Source organism: Pleurodeles waltl, chromosome 4_1, assembly GCF_031143425.1.
Source record: "Pleurodeles waltl isolate 20211129_DDA chromosome 4_1, aPleWal1.hap1.20221129, whole genome shotgun sequence".
Taxonomy (NCBI): Eukaryota; Metazoa; Chordata; class Amphibia; order Caudata; family Salamandridae; genus Pleurodeles; species Pleurodeles waltl.
The window spans coordinates 372016086-372041261 of NC_090442.1; the positions used below are offsets into that span (position 1 = coordinate 372016086).

Consider the following 25176-nt stretch of genomic DNA (forward strand, 5'->3'; position numbering starts at 1 on the left):
TCAAGAAAAACTTCTGAAAGTGACTGTAACAGGGTTACCTCGTAGGTGGCCTAAACTCTAGACTTTGTCCCTGTCCAGTGTGACCTTTTGTAACCCTTTAAACGCTAGTTGCTTCAATGCGCTAGAAAACATTAATTCTTTAAAAATTCATATCTCCAGTTCCCCTTATCAGCTTTTAATCGTTTTTGTGTTTTTTTAAAGGTAAAAATATAATATATTTTTATAAATTGGTGTTGGGGTTTTATTGTGTTTTGCTATTTACTGTTTTGTGATTTTTAAATGCCTTACACAGTTGTCTCCTAAGTTAAGCCTTGTCACTCATTGCCAAGCTACCAAGGGTTGAGCTGGCTTTATTTTTTTTTTAGACCTAACTGGACCTAAGTGGGGGATAGTGGCCTATTGCTAGATGTGGGTACTTACCTGCCCTTACCAACAATCCACTTTTCAACAGTAATGTAAAATACAAAGACACTAGTAAGTAGGATTTCTCACTACCCTTCCTAATATACCAAACATTCCCACGCTACTCCTCATTGATCGGAAATGACCTCTTAGACGTATATAAGGGAATTCCCAATGCAAACTTTTGAGAAGAGCAACACTCACACTAGTGAAAAACAAAACAGACTGTTTGTCACTAATAGGACGTGTCACATAAAGGTATATGTCCTACCTTTTATATACACAGCACCCTGCTCATAGGGCATTGTGGGGCCTACCTTAGGGGTGACCTAAGTGTAGTAAAAAGGGAGTTTAGGCCTTGGCAAGTGGTTTGAATTTCCAAGTCAATGGGGCAGTAAAATGTGCACACAGGCACTGCAGTGGCAGGCCTGAGACAAGTTTGAAAGGCTACTTCTGGGGTGGCACAATCAATGCTGCAGGCCCACTAGTAGTATTTAATTTACAGGCCGTGGGTATATGGTATATCATTCACAAGGGACTTACAAATAAATTAAATATGCCAAACAGGTGTAAGCCAATCAGAAGTTTTAGGGGAGAGAGCGCATGCACTTTAGCACTGGTTAGAGGAGTTAAAATTCCTAGAGTCCTAAAATCAACAAAAAGAGGGCCATGAAAGTAGGAGAAAGGCAAAAGCTTTTGGGATTACCTTGAAAAAAGGGCCATTTTCCAGCAATGTGTATATAATATTGCGGTTGTCCAGGGGCGGATCTTCCATTTAGGAGGAGGAGTGTTGCCTCCCCGCCAGCAGCTGCAGCTGCATACCTTTTCCTAAAAAACGATAAGAAACTATGGGGGTTATTCTAACTTTGGAGGAGTGTTAATCCGTCCCAAAAGTGACGGTAAAGTGACGGATATACCACCAGCCGTATTACGAGTTCCATAGGATATAATGGACTCGTAATACGGCTGGTGGTAAATCCGTCACTTTTCCGTCACTTTTGGGACGGATTAACACCTCCTCCAAAGTTAGAATAACCCCCTATGTTTCTTAGCATTTTTAGTGAAAGGGGTGGGGCCACAGGGGTGACGAGCAGTAAGGGGGAGTGCTCAGCACTCCCCAGAGTGCATGTGTATTTGGCTGGCGTCTCGGGCCGGCCAAACACATATGCGCACAGTGCTTCCTCCAGCCTAGCAACTGATGGAGCCTGCACAGGCTCCCAGTCTGCCTGGGAGCGTTCTGGCTGGGCATTCCCAGCCAATCCTGACGCTGCTCTGAGCAGTCTATGATGTTGAGAACACTAATGATTATGTTAATACTTAACAGTTACTATATTCGTTTGTGAAAAAGACAATAAAACATTGAACTACAACAGTATGCAGAATAAGTAAATAAGAGCATCTATTTATTTCAGTTTTGCAAATTGGCACACAGGCAGGAGAAAGAACAGGTACATGTAAATTCTGTGTTAAAGCAATGCATTTATTTTATTGCTCATTTTCTTATTGAGTAGAGAATCACATGCCCTCTATGACCATTTTTATTCTGACCTACAGTGGATTCACATCTACTTCCTAAGCCAGAACATGTCATACTTCTAATGATGTGAGCTGGGAAAATGCATTTGTTTTTTTATGTTAACATGTTACAACGCAAACAAGTACCTGAAGAGAGCTCAAAAGATTTGCCGCGAGTCTTGTTAACATAACTGACAGATACTGGCCTTTCTCTTCAGGAAGAACTCCTTAAAAATATACCTGAGTGTGTTGTGGAGGAACTGGCAGCATTTTTATAACTTGTGATACAATGTAAACCAAAAATAAGATATTTAAGACTTTGTAACCTACCCAAATAGGTAATACTGTATGCTCGCTGTTAAAAGGGACCGTCAAATCATTGACCCGACCTATTGTAATAGGCATTATAAAAATATTTTAGAACATAACATATAAAAAGCTAAACAGTTTTTTGCAAGAGTTATGAACTTTTGAAACTCCAGCCCTGGAAAGTCTTGAATGCAGGAAATAGAAAATATTAGAAAATACAGTAGTGTACAAGTGATGTGAACATGCAAAGTACAGATTTATGCATTCGATAAGTAACATTTTGTATTGCTTTGAGGCATACAAGCATCGCAATATTTTTAAAAAACCTCGAAGACGCTGTAGCAGCAGAATATTTTTGATGAACTGACTTGAAACTTTTTTTTGATAGAAAATATAAAAGCTTCAGTTGAAAAGGTTAGAAAAATACAAAGTGGGAGGCATCTATTACATGTCAGCGCGAACAAAGGACGCAAAGATCCCATCCTCTTGTGCCAGAAGATTCTCCGGCGTGTCGTATTCTAAAATAATCCCTCTCCTCATGACGATGACCACGTCCGCCGTCAGGATAGTGTGTACCCGGTGCTGGGAATAATAGAAGACACGACACATCATGTGACAAAATATCAGAAAAGGGCAGACTTAAAATCTAGACCAGTGTGATCAATGTACGTTTTGGAGGGTCAGTTCCATGACGTTTTTTTACAATATATACATATATATATATATATATACATATATACAGTTGTACCTGAATGTATCTCTCTCTCTATATATATATACATATATATATATTCGCAGAAGAACAACTGACCAAGCAAAGGATGTCCATTGAGATTTGTTGTACCTGAATGTATCTCTCTCTCTATAGAGAGAGAGATACATTCAGGTACAACAAATCTCAATGGACATCCTTTGCTTGGTCAGTTGTTCTTCTGCGAATACGTTTCCATCAACCTTTTACATGGTTCTATTATTACAGAACGTGACATATAACGCAGGTTGCTTGCAGTCAGTATATTGTAAATGAACGACATTTTCCTTTCCTCTTACATAGTCTTCCTACTGGGGCGACACGCAATATCCTCATTTAATTCAATTGGTGGTCTGCACTATATTTAACACTTTCATTGTTAATTCGCAGCCCAGAGTCCTGAGGCCTGTAATGCTATATTTATTGCAGTCGATAAAATCCAATCAGCCCTGTGTGTCATATGCACATGGACACTATACAAAAAAAGTCTACATTACTTTAGAACATATATGGAAATTATCAAAGTCTATTGACGTTTTCCTGTAGTAAGCTAACTTTTCTTGCTCGTTTACGTTGAGCTTAAATCACTATACAACCCTAATCACAACGTAGATGCATAAGTGATACAAGTGACATGGTTTTTACTAGGGAAGAGTCTCCAAAGTGGAGAATATCTAATTTTCAGTAGTTAAATAAAATATTAGTTCAAAAGGCGCTGCTCTACTCCACAGATTATTAAGGTTTTAAAATTGGCCATATTTGGAAGATTGAAATTTAAGAGTTTATATTTTCAGTTGTATCCTAGACTAATCGGTATTACCAATGCTTGTTAGCGGCGTACTGACAGCAGGATGAAAGTGGGGAGCCAGACATGCTGAAACCTAGCAATGGGGTGCGTGGGGAGGTGGAGTGGGTAAGGGGGAGCAAGATGAAAAGGAGCTGCTGAGTACTCTGACCATGAGCAGCAGCCTGGTATGAGGATGACAGGAAGCAGATGGGTGTGCTGAATGGGTGTACAGGGCCCAATGGGGACACACAAATGCCATGTAGCAAGACATGGTTGTGTTACAAGTAAACAAAAAAATACAATTGATAACAGATCAGGCGGCCTGATCTTGAAAATGCAGGGCAATGTCTTTGAAGACAGGGTGGCCATCTTAAGGTCATGTTATTCCAATATAAGAAAGGGGAAGCTAATAAGCGAAGACATCTTAAGGTCAGGCTTGCATGTGGATCCTGTGAGACACATTTAAAAAAAAATGCTGCTGCAGTACTAAATAGTACTAAAAGGATCCCTTATGTAAAAATGCATGCATTAAGAAAATAATGGACTTTATGCAGAAATAATGTACTATGTAAATGAATCAGACTGAAAGGATATGCATTATTTCTAGGTAGTTCACCTTATATCAAATACAATGTATTTGGTTTGAAGGGAAGGAGGCCCAACATGTTAGGATGAGTGTCACATCCTACCTGGGAGACTGTAACATCCATTATACTGGTCTAACTGCCGATCTTATCAGTAGGCTTAATTTGCCTCAAAATGCCACCATGCTTTTTGAATTAAAAAAGTAGGGATGCTAAGCCCATGCCAGTAACTACTTGCCATTAATAAAACTAGGTTTAAGCCAAGCTGAGTAGCCTATAAGTGCTGGCACAATACCCCTCCAGTTTGTTTACCCTCTCAGACCCTTAGGTGTTCCAGTGAAAACAAACTGCTCCATAGGTGATCAGTTATGGGTTGTAGACACCAAGGCACTGAATAGCCTTTTCACCGAGCCACTGACTTGAAACGTGCCTCCTCACTGTTTATGTTTCAACTTTTCCTTTCTGTTCTCCACAAATCCGACTGACTAGAACCTTGAAACTTTTTCATAAAAATGTTATGCAAGTGCCATTATTATGAGTAGTGAGACACGTATTGGATGTCTAATTTTTCTTCTGATCAGAATGCAAAATTACTAACAATGGAAAATACATAAGAATGACAAAATGAACATGTGAGATGTGCCATGTGTAAATGACTACTAGCGCGCCATTTATCATGTGTGATGGTAAATTATGCTGTGTGCTTACTGCACATGTATATAAATTGTGACTGGAAAACAAGAAGCGAACATAGAAAGTTAACAAACTTTGCAACATCTGCATACGTGAATGTGAAACCCCTGTTATTTGCGCTATAAAGACTAAACTAAACAAATAAATTTCGTTAGGTCAAATCTGCCAAAATGTACTGTGGGCGCATGGCTAGCAAATCCCAGGACATGCATATTTTAGTGCACGAAGCACCAAAGATTGCAAGTTACACACCATTTATTTAGGCAAAATTCGTGCTGTGTATCGATTTGAGAAACTTGCACACAACAGATAGATCTTATAGCAAAGAGAGAAGAGATGCTGAGCTACCAACCATAGAGAAAGAGCATTTGTGACCAATCATACTTTGAAGTCTATTTGTGACTTTTCACCAAATTGGTGAATATGCCATCTTCGTGTAAAAGCAGGTTTGAGGCAGTATCACTCTCCATTAAAATGCCCTCGGAAAAGACAAGAACACAGTCTGCATCCAAGATAGAAGACACACGGTGCTGGAAGGAAGACAGAGAAGAGAAAGAAATGAGAGTGAAAGTTAAGTTCAGGTGAAAAAGATAATTACGTTTTAATAGAAAGAAGTCTTTAGAAAAGATTTAAAAACAGAAAAGGGATACCTTAAGTACAAGCAAATAGATAAGGTAAAGTGGGGAAAAGGAAAAAGTAACCTGCTAAATGTGAAGGAAGCAGAGTAGTCTTTTTTATGTGCAAATTATGTCTAAGTAACATGAAAGATAATGAAAATATCTGAAATTTCACCACAATTAGAATCTTTCCCATATTATCATAATACAGTCAAAGGCATTCATAAAGGTTAATCCTTTTATTATTAACTTCCTGAGGCAGGCATTTGTAAAAAAAAAAAAGCTAATCATTACACACAAATACAAAAAAACAGGCCTTTGTACGGCATACTTAGGAGTGTATTGCCACAGAAAAATTGTGTTTGTTCAGATCATAACCCTGCCATGAACTGCCAAACCAAAGTGACAAATTGAATACAAATGGATTTAAAACAGTCATCTGTGCATGCAAGTTGATCTTTAATCATTTATGGCTTGCTTTGCGAATATATTCACTTTGCATTTATAAATCGAGTGTTCTTTCTTCTAAGATAATGCATGAATCAGAACTTTTTTAAGGATTGACAGGGCCCTGGGCAAAGCCCTATTTTGAAGCTCTAGTTCTAAAGAATAGGTGAAAAAACACCCGCCATAGATAAAATGGTAACTGCCTTGGGTATCGGGTGTTTTAACACCCGATAATCATCTGTGTGCAAAACATATAAAACAACATGCGCACACAGCAGTTAAGTGCATCATGTTTGCACGATACTGTTTTTTTAATTGTCATTTGCAGCCAAATATGATCTACGGGTGTTCTCTGCGTAAATGCAGAAATTAGCGCAATTTGACTGAAATTATCAGTGCTACATCACGAGCACACACTGTGTTTGCTCTAAACATAGTCAATTTAATTAGTGTAAGGTATTAGTCGCGGCCCTAGATGAAAGGGCCTGATTTAGAAGTAGGCGGAGAGGTTATCTGTCACAACAATGATGGATATCCCGTCCCAACAGTGACAGAAATCCTGTCTGCTGAAATCTAAGTCCTATTGGATATAATGGGAAAAAACACTAGAAAGGCAGACATTTAATACTACTGCTTCATTACATTAATTATGGACAAAACGTGGAGCGCATTGCTGCCCTCCCAGGAGCAATTTATGTTACCTGTTCATTTTATAATCTTACTACTCAAAACATTTCTTAGGTACAGTTGCTTCTATTTATTTGAGTGGAAGACTTGCACCATAGATCTCAGAGTTGCACAGCAGAACTTGCTGTTGCAACAGCAGAGGCCTCTTGGTTATAATATGTTGAGGCTGTGTATGGTTACATTCATCATGTTCACAGTGTGTTGATAGTTGATACATGTGATATATATTGAATATATATGACTATACAGGCTCTGCACTGCACTGCACCTGAATATTATGATTGTGACATAGGCACACAGCTATAGATTTGATGGTCCTTAACAATGGACGTCAAAGTAGACCTCTGCATTGTCTGGTCTCCAGTTCCCACCTCTGGCAGGGTTTTAGTATTATAATCAGTTGGGGTTGTCACAGATGTTAAAGGTTCCAACCTGAGAAAACACACCTGTCCCCCAGGTTAATTACACAGGATTTGGTTTGAAAACTGAAGAGCTCTATCTCTAATTTTACAGCAATTAACGTAGGTTCACGCTTTTTGCAGACACACTATTCCTCAGATTGAAACAAGATTATAGAGCTCAGATAGCAGTTTCCACACAGATCTTATATGTTCAGGCTATAGATCTGGGTTACATAGATTTTGCAGGCCCAAACTTTCGATCAAAACCTATTTCTAGGGTTAGCAATTTTAAAGGCTTACATCTCAAGCAAAAGTATCAATGAGGTTACGTAGATCTCATAGGTTCAGGTTTTGCAAAGTAAAGAAAGGAAAGCTAACTCTTAGGCAAGGCAGCTGAAATTATGCAGCAGGGGAGTGCAAAATGATGTGGCAGAGTTGAGTAAATTATGTGGCAAGACAAAGCAAATTATGCAGTGTAATGCACTAAATTGTGTGGTATTATTACCTCATTATTTTGTCATTTTTACACTAGTTAACACTGTCTGGGTACTGGTTGCATCTCATTAGTACCAGTTTAACACCCAAATACAAAAATAAGCAACTGAAAGGTGACCAGTCAGCCTTTGCAAAGGGTCTTCCCTGTGAGGCAACACGTGTTGCTGCATTTTTAGTAACCTTTGAACCGTTTGAGCTAGTAACAAAGAAAAAAAAGAAAACTCTGCAGATTCTGTGATAAAAATATCTATAATTATGCAAAAAAATGCAGCAGCCACACTATCGCATAACTTCAGTGGCCCTGCTCTTTAGGTTACCCATATCGTACATGATCATTCAGCAATCTTTCAGGTTACAGAGCTCTTCTAGGCTCAGCCCTCAAAATCCCTCCTACTAAATACAGGCTCCTATTTCAGACACCAGAGCTATTTCATACGTTACATTTCTTTTAGGCTTCCTCCAGAAATTCCAATTCTGTCTTTCAAAATTGCAGGATGTTACTGGCTAAGGTCTCAGACTGAGGAACTATCATACTGTAGTACTAATCTCAACTCTTTGGGCTTTGTACAGCAGATATTCCTTTGGTTAAACATCTTACAGACACAGGGAGCAATGCCTCAGGTTTGAGGGTTAATAAACTGAGTCTTCAAACGTTTCAACTACAGAGATTACACAGGATCTGACTTTGGGCAGCAAAACTACCCCAAATTTGGCTTTAATCTGGCATGCTTCAAACAGCAAACGGGGATCTTCAATACTAACGCCCCCTAAAGAGCAACTATCATATTACACAGATATCAAAGACAGAGGGTCTGATTCACAAAAGTAAACTTACACTTTTGTGTAAGTTTACTATTTTTTTGGTATTGAGAAAATAGAGGTTTAATTTTACTAACAGTAATTTTACGACTACGGAGACTCTGCAGTTGGGGCACTAAAAGCTGCACATAAAAAATACAACATGCCTATCTTTTTATGTTAGTGAATACCAAAAGATCTTTGTGAATTATGCTCTTAGACTTTAGACAGGTAAGTTATCCCTTAGGTTAGACACACCTTTAGATGTTTAGGCCTATGACAACCTGTGAACTGTCACTTAAGTTACAGAGAGCTGACCTCTGATTGCAGAGGAATCCTTCAGGATTAATTGCTCTCACAGGCACTTGCATCTGCAAGAACATATATTCCACACATTACACAGATGTTACAGGACTAGGCCCATAAATTCTGAGCTGTGATTTAGGTTATAGGTTCTCAGGCATCTGACAGCAATCTTATCCTTATAGGGATATATATATATATAATAATATCAAGCTCAGGACGCTAGAGCTATACTTCAGGTGACAGGTAATCTGTAGGGTCAAATGTATGAAATCAAAGTTAGCCCTCAGATAACCTTACAGTTTAGTCTCCGGCAACAAAGTGGATTCTCAAATTAGAAAAATAATAAATGTTCACACTTCAGGCAGCAGGGCTGTAGCTTAACTAGGGAGACCTTATAAGTCTTGGGAGGTGCGCCAAAGCCACATTTGTGAAACTAAATTGAAATGAAGAACTCAAAAGACAAACTATACATACGCCCATAGTAATAAGGAGTGCAAAATTATTGCACCACTAAATTGCGCTAAATATATTTTCTGCACATTACCAACAAATAAAGAGGCACTACTTAAATTAAATCCAGCTGCATTATTTATGGCATGAACAAAGGGAGGACTACAATTTCAATCTATGTGTTTTAAATGTTTATATAGTGCATTGATGCCACTTCTCTATCCCCTAGGGTCTTTAAGCAAACAGACATGGATGCAAGCAGATAATCTATTAGGTTGGAAATGTAGTGTGCTTAACTATCTGCCCCATATACATAGGTTTATACAAAGCAGTGGCAAGAAAATCAAGTTTTTCCTTTAGTTGAGTATCCCGCAGTAATATAACTTGGTGAAAGTTCTTTTTCTGCTGCCTCCTGACTCTTACTGTTCAGTTTAAGTCATAGACTAATTCAGGTTGTATCCATTGAAATTAGATGGAACTATGTCTACTGTTTTAGTTTTCCATTGGAAGTGTGCTGTTAGTGTGCTAGTAATGTGCCGACACTATGGCTTACAAACTCATTAATCATTATGACAGAATATTGAGAACTATATTGAGACACAAGAATATTGTGTCAAAAATATAATTTACGAAAACATTGAGCTTGCATACTTGTGTGTAAACTACAAAGATATAGGGGCATCATTATGAATCTGGCAGTCACTAGACCGCCAGACTCGCAGTGGAGGTCAGGACCGCCGCTGTGGTGGCGGTCCGACTGCCACATTATGACCCTGCTGGTCAGACAGCCAAGGTACTACCGTCTCCGCCAGGATCAGTGATCCCGACAGGCTGACTTCGGGTGCAGGTCTCAATCAACCAGGGCGGACCTGCACACAGAGCCGCCCTGCTGATTATGATCTGGTTCTCTACTAGAGTTTTCATGGCAATTTCACCACCATGAAAAGGATGGCGGAGAACAGCTGCAGTGGGCCAAAGGGGGCCCCTGCACTGCCCCTGCCCAACACCCTCGTAATGCGCACTTTCTGCTTGGCAGACAGTGCGCATTAGAAGGCTGCTAGTGTCCCCTGCAGGTGGCAGCATTGCCCCCACCTCAATTACGAGCCGGCGACAATGCTGCTGCCATTTTCATGCTGGAGTGACGTGTGGAAACCTTGGTTTCCACCCTTCAGCCCAGAGGAAAAGTCATAATAGGTTCGGCGGGGAGGTCGCCAGGAAGGTGGCAACCTCCCCATTGGGAGTTCGTTGGATGGGTCTTCCCGTCCGCCAAACTCGAAATGAGGCCCTTAGTGTCAAAAACATTGTGGAACAAAATATCATCAAATTAAAAGTAAGTATATCTAATCATATATATATATGTGTGTGTGTGTGTAATTTATTTAAAATATTCAAATACATATTAATATATATAAAAGTAAATAATTTGAAATACTAATGGAAATTACATACATATAAGATATATTCTTTAACTTGAAAGTTAAAATGCACAACCATATCAAACGTATTTAAAAAATAAAAGAAATAAAAATATAGTTGTAATAATTAGTGTGAGCTAATTATATATATATCATATGCGTATATATGTATATATATATTCACAAGATAATATAGAATCAATATTTAAACAATTCTAAAATAAAATACATTCAAATATTAACAATTACCTGAAAATTAAAATTAGCACATATCAGTCAAGCCATAGAGCGCACTCAATTAGAAAATTCAATTGATATAATAAAGCAAAAATAAAATGTAATTAAAACATTACATTTTTCAAATAAATATTATTAAAATTAAATATTTTTTTAAACAAAAAAACACCAACATTCCAAAATAAACAACACTGGCAAAAGTGATGGACTTCAAAGAAGCCAGATTTACTATTCTAACTCCATTGTAAGCAAAAGTGGGGAAGTGCTGGACTTTGGAGGGATTAGATTTACTATTTCCACTCCAATGTAAGCAACATCAAGGAAAGTGTTGGACTGTGGAAGGGTTAGATGTACTATTCTCACTCCAATCTAAACAACACGGGTGAAAGTTTGGACTCTGGAGGAACAGTAGGGAAAGTGTTAGACTTTGAATGGGTTACATTTACCATTCCTATTCCAATCTAATTAACAGTAGTGAAAGTGTTGGACATTGGAGCGGTTACATTTACTATTGCCGCCCCAGTCTAAGCAACAGTAGGGAAAGTACTGAGCTTTAGAGATATTATATTTATCATTCACACTCCAACGTAAACAAAATCAGGAAATGTGTAAATCTTTGGAGGGGTTAGATTTGCCATTTCCACACCAACTGAAGAAAAAGCAAGGAACGTTTGGGTCTTTGGAGGGCTTAGATATATCATTCCAATTCCTAATCATTTAAAAACATTTACATATATAACAACATAAACATATTAAAACATATTTAAAATAAAATGTATGCATTACAAATAAATACAATTATATATAATATACAAAATAACAATACAAACATAATTAAATATCTACCAACCTAAATAAATAAAATTAAACACACTTCCTTCCCTACCAACCATGAAAATATAAACAAAAAATAAAATACATCATAATAAAATATTAACATTTAGTTAATACTTAGATAAAACAAATAAAGTAAAAACACACAATAAAAAAAACATCCATGAAAATAATAATATTAAATATGTTTATCAGCAAATTAACACCTAATTCAAATACCACAATGTATTGACATAAATATTAATTTAAATAATTTTCAACTAATCTTTTAGGTAACCTACAAATCTCATTACAAACAAAAAACAATAATGTATATATTCAATAGGATCCCATCCTAATCCTATACAAACCTAACACCCCCAACTAAATGATAACTCAGTAATTAAAATGCAAAAAAAATTAAATTATATATTAAAAACACAAAATATACTTAAACAATAAAAAGAACAATTACTAATTAAATAGACATTTATTACCAATTAATTTACTGAATTAGCATAAAAATATTTAAAAATAGAAAGCTATTTATATTTAAAATAACTACTTTCGTTAATCGCCTCCAAACCCATCAGAAGCTACTAAATTACAGATTGCAAATAAATGTTTTAAATATATAAATTATACTTAATAAATTATAAACTATATAAAAATAATTTGAGTAACAATTAGAAATTAAATAATGTACATAATCAGAAAAGTAATGTAAATAAAAAAATAGATATAATTTGAATAGTTTCCCGCCTCTTCACCTACAAACCCAAGAAACTGCTACTATATAAAAAATTACTAGCTAAACATAAAAGCATTTAACTATACATGAACATTTACAAACTATATTAAAAACAATTACTATATTTATATGAATAACTAAACATAATATAATGAAATAAATGTATATAATATAACTATATGAAAGTAAAAGATATAATATACAATGAAGTTAAAAATACAATGTTATATACATAAAAAATGGTATTCTTACCTTTTATATTCTGTAGCACAATAGTTTTGACCGGACAGTATTTTTAACACAAGATTGCTGCACTATGATCATTTTTTAAACAATATTTTGGTAATGTGCCGGCACTGAAATATCAGTTTGGGAGTATACTGCCTGAACACACATATGGTACTGGCAATTGAGACTTTTTAGCTAATAAATATTTCCTTTCCATGAATTCGGCTTGCATCATACATTATTTAGATGAATTTTCTATTGGCTACTGATACTTTATTGTATAAATTGGCATCTTGCCCAAACCTTTCTATGTGAGTGAAAATAACACTTGAGCGTCTTTGAATAATGTCTGTGAGCAGTGATCCTGAGATTTCACCCTAGCACTTACAACAATATTTGACTATTTTTAGTACTCAGTCTGCCAGGTGGACTTCTTACAATACTGTACTTACCGCTATTGTAACCACTGTTCGGTCTGAAAAGGCCGTCATAACCACCTTTTGCAAAATATTTTCCTAAAATGAAATACAACATACAAATTATGAGACTTAGTTAGGAAGCACAAATGCTAATTTTGAGCTCACACCTAGAAATACATTACAAACAAATGTATAAAATTATGAAATAAAAAACTTGTGGGTGGTTCTCCAGGGTATTGTGATTGTGATAATCCATGACGATATTGCATGCAAGTTGAAATATTTAAAAAGTGTAATAACTACCAGCTCTTGGCTAATATCTGGGTCTATCACTGATGTTTATGGGAAACTATAGAGCATCCATTACATTTACTATAAATGTCATGTTCAATATAGTTATGTTTGCATTTTATATAGTAGCACTACAAACCTAATTGTTTCAAATCACCCTGCACCTGGCCCTCAAGTCTTACTGTAAAGACAGGTTCATGATCAAGTCAGCCATGGTTATATGTGTCGTTGTCTCAAGGGACAGAGTAAGGGGTGTATTTTCTCCCCCTCGTCAGATTTACAGAAGCTGCTCATCGATTATCAGATGCAATAATAAAAAACAATTTTGCAAGTGACTCCTTCCTCTTTCCGGTCCTGATGATGATTCCCTACTTTTGGTGGAATCAAAACCCTGTCAACAATAGGGACTATTGGCTGTTACCTGTATATGGCTGTAGCGTAATATGACTGACCTTGTTGTTTATGCCAATTTTTGCCTCTGCTTCTCATCTACACATTCTTTGTCAATATGTTACTTCACTGTATGATCACTGGAGAATTGAGTGCCAATACTTGTCTATAGCTCACCATTGCAACAGATCTTATGTTCCTTTGATAATGAATTAACTTCATTTTAAAATTATTAGCAGAGCACTTTGATTTTTTCTACTTCACTGTTATAACCTCATCCTCCCAATTGTTTTCTCAATTCTTTGACTGTTTACCCAACTTAGACCACTTACCACATTATTGGATATTACTGTATTAAGCCCCAGCTTCAGGGTGGTTTAACAGGCTTGCCCTGCAGTTTGTATTATCAATGATGTTTAGGAGCAGATGTTATTAGTAAGACTGATCCAGATTACTCATGCTTGAAGTGGGACTTTTCTGCAGCTTTATCATTTGTACTATGATTAGGGGATGACCACGGTGAGTTGGTTTGCAGATTGTAGAAGCCAAGAGACTTGTAATGCATTGTATTTTATAGCAGGTATGGGGGTGCTATGCCAGCTACACATGGCATATCAAGGTGCATAAAGATTAGGTACATTATCTTCAGTTAAAACTGGTCTATGACAACAAGTTAGAGCAGTTGTTCTAGTTATAGTACTTTTTGAGTGTGTTTATTTATATATGTTGCTCAGTGCCAAATATATACCCATATTTTGCCCTAACACAGCTTATCTAAGCTGAAAACAGGTGTACAGCATACATTTTTAAGGCTCTTAAAGGGCATGTTATTTTGATCATGGTCCAGCATTCATCAGATGCTACCTTGTGATAGCAGTCATTGAATGATCACTTAATAAATGTATCAACAAGCAAGAAGTTGAAATCTACTATAAGGATGGAGACACGTCTACAGCATTCTGAAGATCTCCAGAATTCTGCAGCTTTGCTTCAGCAAATTGAGAAAGTGTCGCTGGATTAATTGTGACAAGGGGCTGAGATTGGGAAAAAATACACTTTTTATCTTAGTCCTTTCACTGAGTGCTAGTGGAGAAACATCAATACATGTTTAATATGATGCAAGTTCTTTTACTTCCTGGCCTTTACAGATCAGGTGCTCAACAACTCCTGAAGGTGCAGTAACTTCCTAGAAACCTAGTTCTTTTTTTTGAGGGGGGGCTGCAAGCTATTTTGATAGGTTCAGTAATAACGTTTTTGCTATAATCAAGCCATGCTATCTGCAGACCTCTTATTAACTCAATCAGGGAGAAACAACTATATTAACATTCATTTCCTGGCTAGACTGCTATACCTCTGTAGAATATCACCTGTAATCTTTCAACCAGAAATGCCTAAAAATATCCAGAGGAAAATATGGAAATGTTTCTAGAATAATAAGTCACCACAAATTTCAAAGTCATAATTATGTCATAGTATATTTGATTAGCTTACAACAACTTGTGGGGCCATCTCATTAGTCCACCAGGGCTTCCAGTTAGAGATAAGCAAGTAATCAATTCTGGAATAGGATTTGTGAACACTGGAATAAAGGTATACTCCTTTTTCTTATTGTGTTGTGTTAGAAATGGGGTCTTTAGTTGGCAGTCAGGTTACCCCCTGTCCAAGCAAGGACCCTCACTCTAGTCAGAGTCAGTCACACACAATCCAAATTATCCTGTGCCCACCCTCTGGTAGCTTGGCACTGAGCAGTAAGACTTTACTTAGAAGGCAATGTGTAAAGTATTTGTGCAATAAATCAGGCAATAACTCAGTATAAACACCACAAAAATACACCAACCTGGTTTAGAAAAATATAGAATATTTATCTCATTAAATGCAGGTCAAAACGATCAAGATTAGCTGTCAAGTACATGTTGAAATATCACTTTAGAAAATGATAAAAAGAGTCTTAAGTTCTTAAAAGCAATAAGGGGCAGATTTATACTTTTGGCCGAACACCTGTGTTAGCGCAGGTTTGCAGCAAAAAGTATAGCGCAGGCTAGTGCCATTCCTAGACGCCAGCCGGTTGTCATATTTATGGAATTGCGCTAGCCAGCGCTAAGGCCCTGTTAGTGTCCTAAGAAAGGACGCTAACATGGCTGGGGAGGCATAGGGGGAACCGGGGAGTGTGCGCCAAAATATGGTGCTACACTGTTTAGAGGCAAAAAATTGCCTCTAAGCTGTGTTGTGACATTTTCTGGCGCACAACCCCCATGGACATGGCTCCTGTCTTAGTGAAGACAGGAGCCATGCCCACCACCGCAATGGCCATGCCCAGGGGACAAATGTCCCCTGGGCATGGCCACTGGGGCCAGCGCCGTGCAGGGGGCCCCAAGTCAGGGCCCTCGAGCGGCATTTGGCAAAAAAAAAAATACTCACCCAGACTTATCTTGGTCCCCCATCCGTAGGTGACCTCCTGGTGTGGGTGGGGATGTCCCTGGGGACAGGGAACGGCACCTGTGGGCAACTTCCATGGTCTCTGACCATGGAAATCTGCCCACAGGTCTGCTTACGCCTGCCCAGACCCAGGAGTTAAATAATAGCACTAAGCAAGCATAGCGCCATTATTTAAGGCCCCCACCCCCCTGTGCTGGATTTTAGCACAGGGGATAAATATGGCTCAAAGGCCATATCATCCTTTTCTGGACGAGAATGCCTACCTTGCATCTCATTGACTCAGGGTAGACTCACGTAAACCCCATAACTTTGGCGCTAGCCGTATCCAGAGCCAAAGTATAAATATGGAGTTAGGATTGCGCTGAATTAGCATAACAAATTACGCTAATTCAGCGCAAAACAATTATAAATATGGGCCTAAGTGTCTCTTGCAAGCGCAAAGTACCTGGATTGTATCTAAATTATCCACAAAAGACTGCAGAGGAGGAGATGCGTGGAAAACTGGGAAGTGTGCGTTGGTTTATCTGGGCGCACACAGATGATATGTCTATATTTTCCACACTCAAGGGCCTTGCATCAATTTCTGCTGCACAGACTTGGATCCTCCTCGGGTTGTGGGGTATTTGGATTCCCCGGGGATGATGCAGAGAAATCCTTGGCATGTGGGATGAAGTTACAGGAGCTGCATCGATTTGGTGGCAATTTGGGAAATTTCTGTTGCACGACAGGCGCTGTGTCGATTCCTCTTCGTAGGAAGGCGGACTGCATCATTCCGGCTCACAATGCATCGATCCAGTGGGCTGTGTGTCGAAGGTCCGGTCGCAATGCTGGCACTGCGTCGATCTCCACTCGGGGAGCCGGGCTGGGTCGTTCTGGTTCAGTGTGCGGTGATTTTCTAACCATGGTGCAGGCTGTGCATTGATTCCGGCAGGATAGGCATTGATTATTGCCGCAGAGCCTGAGATCAGCAAGGCAGCAGGGCAACAGCAAGGCAGCAGTCCTTCTCAGAAAAGCAGTCCAGGTGAGTTCTTTGGGCAGCCAGGCAGTTTCTCTTGGCAGGTTGCAGGTTCTGGGGTAGAGTGTCTGTCCCAAGGAGTAACTTGAAGTGTCTGAGGTAGGATCAGAGACCGAGTCTAAATACCCAAATGTGCCTTTGAAGTGGGGGAGACTTCAAAGAGTGGCTTAAAAGTGCATTATGTCCCATTTCAGTTCCATCCTGTCTGCCAGGGTCCCAGTAGGGTGTTTGGGAGTCCAATGTGTGAGGGTAGGCCACTGTCCTTTGACATGTAAGTGTCAGGCCCTCCATCCTCCCAGTCCAGGAAGACCCGATGTGTGCAGGAGTGACAGACCATCCTGTGTCTGGGGTTGTCTGAGTGAAATGCACAATGGAGCTGTCAACTAACCCAGCTAGATGTGGATTGCAAGGCACAGAAGGATTTAAGTGCAGAGAAATGCTCACTTTCTAAAAGTGGCATTTCTAAAATAGTAATATTAAATCCAACTTTACCAGTCAGCAGGATTTTGTATTACCATTCTGGCCATTCTAACTATGACCTTGTTACTCTTTTCATATCAGAATCCACCACTCAAACAGTATATGTTAGCCTATGAAAGGAGCAGGCCTCACAGGAGTCTAAAACTAATTTAGGAGTGTTAGGCTACCAGGACGTCTAAACTACACAGGTACATGTCCTTCCTTTTACCTACATAGCACCCTGTCCTATGTGTTACCTAGGGCCTACCTTAGGGGTGAGTTATATGTAGAAAAAGGGGAGTTTAAGGCTTGGCAAGTACCTTTAAATGCCAAGTCGAATTGGCAGTGAAACTGCACACATAGGCCTTGCAATGGCAGGCCTGAGACATGGTTAGGGAGCTACTAATGTGGGTGTCAGAATCAGTGCTGCAGGCCCACTAGTAGCATTTAATCTACAGGCCTTGGGCACATATAGTGCACTTTTACTTGGGACTTATAAGTAAATAAAATAAGCCAATTGAGAATGAGCCAATGGGAGAGAGCATAAGCACTTTAACGCTGGTTAGCAGTGGTAAATTGCGCAGAGTCCTAAAACCCGCAAAAACAGTGTCAAAAAGTGAAGGGAGGCAGGCAAAACGTTGAGGGTAACCACCCTAAGGCTGTCAGGTCTAACATGTTGTAAGTGCCATATATCTGTGAGATTCAGGTGCCTGATTGAGTTAGTCAACAAGGATGGGATCTTGACATAGTGCCACATGAAACTATATCTATTTGGGCCAGTGACAAGTGTTATGTCACCCCAACAATCAAAGCATATGTTGCAAAATGGGGCACAGTTGGAAATAAACAGGAAAAAACAACTTCCCTGTTGTCATCGGCCCTATAGACTAATACAATCATATATGGTTTGCCAAAGAACAAAAAACATCCCGTATCCTAACTTTTCTCCCCTCTTTATCATTATGGATTGCTTCTACTTGGAAGGGAAAGCTAGCCCCCAGTAATGTGGCTACTGCCTTAGTTTTAGTTTGTACATTTGAGTGAAATTGTATTGGATAACAGCGCCACTTAAGCCTTTTGGCATTGGCTACTAAGAAGTTGGTTTCCAGAAGGAGCACCACATCAGCACCCTTTATTTGTCACAAGCTGAGGAATGTTTTTTTTAGTTTATTGGGCCATTTAAACCCCTAACATTGAAGATCTGGACATTCAGGGTTTGATCATTGTTCTGGTTCATTTGTTATGTTCACTTTTCCTCTGTACACCTCTTTCTAATGTTTTTGTTCCCCTCACATTTATCCTTTCTAAATATCCTGGTGTTTTGCATGTTCTTTTCCCCAACAGAGTCACATGGGTGAGATGTCCATAGACTCACGTAGAGAGGTACAGAGCTTTCAAGTCCACATTGCCAGTCATCTATCTCTCCCATTATCATTGGTTTGTCTCATGCTTCTTCACACTTCTGTCAAGGTGATCTTATAAGCATTTCATTGTTCCCTTTAAAAAATCAGGAGTTGCTTCTTTTTTGTGGAAATCAAGACTGGCCTACTCTTGATCCTCAAAAGGTTGTATAAATGGGTATCACCATCTGTATTGGATCTGTTTTGCCCTCAGGTGGTCGGCTATTTTCTGAGATTTACTTTTTTCTACTGTTAGAGCAGAAACATCTTCACACATTGAAATTGTGAATCCCTGAAACACCATAGAGTCAGTTGTTCTTGCTGGCCTTGGACTTACTTCTTTTTTTTTGAAGCAATGAATGTGGGTCTGGACATCAGAAGGCTGGTTGTTCTTGGTCTGGTAGGTGTTAAAACTATGTAGGTTCTGTTGAGCTCGTTCACCACATCATCAGGGTTACTCAAGAGGGATCAGAATAAGTCCTGAATATACTGCTCCAGCTCACAATCGAAGTCTCACAGGAAGTCACTGTATACCTTGTGGCACTCCCCAAAGAGTACAGTCCCTCTTATGTTCTAGTCTTCCATTTTCAATTTCTCTGTGGGAGAATCTTCTAGATGTGACTCCCCACAATTAGTGCAGACTCTCCTGACCAGTTTGCATTTCTCTGATGGCAGTTAGAAGAGGCCCTCATCTTTTCTACAAACTCAGCTCAGAGATTTCTTGTGGGCCCACTTCTTCTGCACAGTGAAATTGCTCCAACATATGGGGCACCTGTTGATCCTTCCCTTATGCCCCTGATCTTCTACTCCCAAAGATTGCTTCTGTCCACCATCGCCATGGATGGAAACCTTGCAAACACTTCCCTGCCTGCCAGCAGGTGCTGTGCTCCCTTCCTCACTGGGCTGGCGTTTGTTTCATGTCACTGCACAAATCATCTGGCACTATCTGTTTCCCACTCAGTTGCACATTCTTTCTCTACTCACCTTGTCAGAGCTGTCATCCTTGGGGTTGTCTTCCCCCAACGTTTTGCCTTTTGCCTCCCATTTTTGCTGTATGTTTTTGTTGGCCTCAGGACTATGAGCACTTTACTATGCTGAACAGTACTGAAGTGCGTGAGCTTCTCCCCTAAAACATGGTGACTTTTGTATATACCTGACTGGCATATTTAGTTTACTTAGAAGTACCTTGTAGGTGGTGTACCATATACATATAGTGCAATCTAAATGGTGCTGCACTGTAGTACCACCCACTGAAGTAGCCCTTCAAACCTGCCTCAGGCCTGCCATTGCAAGGCCTGTTTGTGCAGTTCACTGCCACTTCAACTTGGCATTTAAAACCACCTGCTAAGCCTTAGACTCTCCTTTTATTACACATAGCTCACCCGTAAGGTAAGCCCTAAGTGAACATAGGGGCAGGGTGCTGTGTAACTAAAAGGCAGAAGGTTTACTTTTAAGTTTTATATGTATGTCCTAGCAGTGACAAATATCTTTATTTTCATTGCTGTGAGGCATACTCTTTCCATAGGCCAGGATTGGGAATTCCCTTATAAACTTTTAAGTGGTAATTCCTGATCAAAGGGGATCACCTTCATCAAGTTTGATATGGTTGGAATAGGAACGATAAACCCTCTTTAATGGTAAAGTTGGATTTAACAGTACTATTTTAGAAATGCCAATTTTAGAAAGTGGACATTTCTCTGATATTTACCTTGCCCTATCTGCCTTGCAGCCTGTCTCCAATCCACATCTGGCCTAGGTGACAGCTACACTTTGTGCATACTCTCTAGACAACCACAACAGAGGAAGTGGCAGGGGATACATCTGCATACTGATAGTCTTCCTGAGCAGGGAGAGGGAGAGGTGGTCCATACATACATCTGAGTAGGGTGTGTCCTGCTCTCTGCTTTACCCACTACTGGCAGGCAGGAGCCAAGTCTGGGTTGAAAGGAGTCCTTGTGTACCTCAGAGAACTCTTTTGAAGTCACCCCCTACATCAAAGGTACTTTTGGGTATATTTGGGTATACGTACCAGGGCTCTGGCCCTATCCAATCAGTACACTAATGGACCTGGAAGAAACTCTAGTGGAGTTAGGGCTGCTCCACTGGAAGAATTGCCACTTGCTGTGCCTGACTGTTCCCAGGGATTGCTGCCCTGCTTTGTTAAGCTGCCCTGCTGCCTAATGATGCCTGCCCTGCTAGAAGACTAAGACACAGCAACCCCAGAGTGACTCCAAGGGCTTGCTGTTTGCCTCCTGTTCTCCCCAAAGTCTCAGGGATATTAAACACCTCACAAACCCAAGAAACTGCTGTGTCGGCTCGATTGCCATGGGCCCAGCGAACTGTGCTTATCTCCCTGCATGACCTTGTAGGCCTCCTACTCTGCTGCAGAGGCAGTCCTGCGCTGATAACTCTAAGCCTGCATTGCTAATTTGGGAGCACTCTGAGGGCTTGCGCTCTTCACAATAATCAGTATAGTGCACCCTGAGCCTGTTGCTTTATTGTTGGGAGTGCTGGGTGTGCCCACTCGTATAGAATGGCAGACCAGATGACTGCAAGCCACTGCCCAAGCCCAAGGAGCCTGGGTGAGATGTCCACTCGGCTCACCCACCTGCAGAAGAGGAACAAGTACTCAGCGACGCAGGCCCCAGGATTAAGACCAGGCAATAGCTTCAGCAGGCCCCCACCAGGTATTTTGTTTGCTCCTCAAACGCAGGTCCTAACCTGTGACCGGACCCGAATGGTCCAAGTGGTAGTGCTACAGTGCTCCCTATAATTGTGATCACCGCCACATGTTGCTCGCAAATCCCCTGGTGGGGCCCTAATTACAGTAAGAAAAGCGCACCAGCTTCTTGGAAAATACTGAAGATTTCCTTTGAATCATTTACTGTGGTACTGGCCCATGTAAGCTTTTTACGTCTCCTGATGGTTTTATGGTTGCGCCTTCAGAGTCTCTTTCACATGACTTTATCAGTTGTGGGCACTCTTTTGTGCCAATATCATTCTTATTCATACCCTAACCATTTTACTTCAACCAGCTCAACATTTTCTCTTGAATCTGAGAATCTACTTTGATTGCCTCATTTTACGTGTTATATCTTTTCATAGCGGGATATTAGGACTAAGCCTGCTGTTGTGTGTACTGTATCATATTTTTTTAATGAATCTTTCAGCCCTGTCTGAGGTTGCACCTGGATGTTTGATGTGACAGAGCTGTGAGAAAATGATGGGGCAAATGAGTGGCCTGGTGTGTGAATTGGCCATCTTACAAGTTGTGTTGTTCAGCATTACATTCACATTTTTTTACCAAATCAGCTGCTGGTTTCTTGTACAGTTTTTGACTCCTACATACAGTGTGCCAGTTATGAGATTTTGTTTGCAATGCAGACAGCAGGTGCAGCATAATCTTCAAAATTTTGTACATGCATTTAGCATCACATATTGGCTTGCCTACTCACAGTACCCACTGTGGCACCTGCTCATGTCAATGGATGCTCATGTATACATTATCCAGGAACTGAATTACAGTTTTAGAGACTACAGATTCTAACTGTTTAGCCAACACTGAAATAGGTTTGGGAGCCCACATTAACAGGTTTATGGATCTATAAGACCCACATGACACCAGAAGTTTCCTTTCTTGGAAATACACAAATAATACCTCATGTTAAGGTTTTAGGATTATTCCCACTTTCTCCACTGGAAGGTGTTTTTTTTTTAGAGTGCAGGAGATAATAACTCAGACACTTCCCTATACAGCTTGCTTCAAATATTATAAGGCTCAGTGTCTTCCTGCTACATCCCTGTTGGATTGTTACCTGGAATTCAAATTACCACATTAGTCATTGTTATAAGTGGCCCTCTCTACAGGGTCACCCTCAAATCTTTTGCCTTCCTCCTTCTGTTGAATTTTTGTGTGTTGACCTTAGGACCGTGTGCATTTTACCACTGCTAACCATTATTAAAATGATTGTGCTCACTCCCCTAAAACATGGTTGATTGGCATATACCTGATTGTCATATTTATTTTACATGTATGTCATATGTAGAGTGGTATACCATTTACCAGGGCCTATAGATTAAATGCTACAAGTGGGTCTGTAGTAGTTGTTGTGCCACATTCCATTGAAGCCTGAAGGCAGTGTCCAACGGCCATGTCAACTTGGCATTTAAAACCCCTTGGCAAGCCTTAAACTCCCATTTTATTATTATATAAGTCATCCCTTAGGGAGGCCCTAGGTAACCCATAAGGCAGGGTGCTGTGTAATTAAAAGGTAGGACATGTACTTTTATGTTTTACATATCCTAGTAATGAAAAACTCCCAAATTTGTTTTTCACTACTGTGAGGCCTACACTTCTCGTAGGAAAACATTTGGAAATCTTTATTATAAATAATAAGCTGTAATTCCTAAACCCTACGAGTTTGCTATATCATGCTTGGTATCTATGAACTTGTAATGATAACTGTATTCAATGGTAAAGTTGAATATATCAATACAAGTTTGAAAATGTCACTTCTGAACCCGTGGTTGTGGTGCTAAAAGTGCCCAGGTGGCCATTCGACAAAACTGAGGACCTGCTATTTTGAACCTTAAAATTTGAAAATTCATAACTCTGGTTCTACTGATTGGATTTTGATGGTTTGTGGTGTCAAGTAATTTATTAAGATTTTATATTTTTTTCTGGAATTGGTTTGGGATTTTCTTGTGTTGTGTTTTCACGTTATTACTGTTTGTGTGCTGCCTAAATACTTAACACGGTGCCTGTAAGATTAGCTCTCTGCATTTTGTGCCAAGCTACCCAGGGTTAAGCACAGGTTAAACTGGTGACTTTTTGTGGTTCACCCTACAAGGGATTGTGGCTGTTGCCTGACCAGGGCTCACACCCCAGGCAACCAGCAATCCAATTTTTCATAGTCATTATAAATATTCTCTATGTTTTACAAAGCTCTGGTGGTGAAGAGTATTTCCCAAGTACAAATGGGTAGATGTATTCTCAGCAGAAAAAGGATTAAGATACACTGTAGTATTTCAATTGTTAGTGTGCAGCTGGATCCTAAAATACTCATTATTAATGTTCTTTCAGATTAATTTCTAAACAATTTTACATGAAATTTAAAAATGTCCTGCTTCCTTTGGATGGGTGCAACAATAGCACTCTTGATCCTCGTCTAGCTTTTCTTGTCCTTCTCAGTATACAAATAACAAACTAAACAATGGCTGATTGCTCAATATATATCATTTATTTTAATAATTTTTAATTATGACTGACTGAACTTTAGATGCAGATTAATCACATTAATCCAGTGTACCTGTACTTAGAGTTGGTACTGCCTAGATTGTTATCTTCCATCCTTTCTTATACAGGGAGTGCAGAATTATTAGGCAAATGAGTATTTTGACCACATCATCCTCTTTATGCATGTTGTCTTACTCCAAGCTGTATAGGCTCGAAAGCCTACTACCAATTAAGCATATTAGGTGATGTGCATCTCTGTAATGAGAAGGGGTGTGGTCTAATGACATCAACACCCTATATCAGGTGTGCATAATTATTAGGCAACTTCCTTTCCTTTGGCAAAATGGGTCAAAAGAAGGACTTGACAGGCTCAGAAAAGTCAAAAATAGTGAGATATCTTGCAGAGGGATGCAGCACTCTTAAAATTGCAAAGCTTCTGAAGCGTGATCATCGAACAATCAAGCGTTTCATTCAAAATAGTCAACAGGGTCGCAAGAAGCGTGTGGAAAAACCAAGGCGCAAAATAACTGCCCATGAACTGAGAAAAGTCAAGCGTGCAGCTGCCACGATGCCACTTGCCACCAGTTTGGCCATATTTCAGAGCTGCAACATCACTGGAGTGCCCAAAAGCACAAGGTGTGCAATACTCAGAGACATGGCCAAGGTAAGAAAGGCTGAAAGACGACCACCACTGAACAAGACACACAAGCTGAAACGTCAAGACTGGGCCAAGAAATATCTCAAGACTGATTTTTCAAAGGTTTTATGGACTGATGAAATGAGAGTGAGTCTTGATGGGCCAGATGGATGGGCCCGTGGCTGGATTGGTAAAGGGCAGAGAGCG

The 25176-nt window shown here is 39.6% G+C and overlaps 1 protein-coding gene across 4 annotated transcripts in view; it reads right to left on the bottom strand.

The window, feature by feature from the left end:
* Nucleotides 1–1788: 1788 nt before the first annotated feature.
* Nucleotides 1789–25176, bottom strand: part of ABCC9 (ATP binding cassette subfamily C member 9) — an 843291-nt gene continuing 819903 nt past the window's right edge. For 2 of the 4 annotated variants that reach the window (XM_069228543.1, XM_069228544.1), the window contains 3 exons: nt 13139–13201; nt 5394–5571; nt 2703–2808 (listed from right to left, as the gene is read on the bottom strand). In XM_069228543.1, the coding sequence (XP_069084644.1) occupies nt 5434–5571; nt 13139–13201 (201 nt within the window). In that variant the 3' untranslated portion in view covers nt 2703–2808; nt 5394–5433. Of the gene's footprint in view, nt 2809–5393; nt 5572–13138; nt 13202–25176 lie in introns of all 4 variants that reach the window. The other 2 variants (XM_069228541.1, XM_069228540.1) reach the window with 1 other exon arrangement.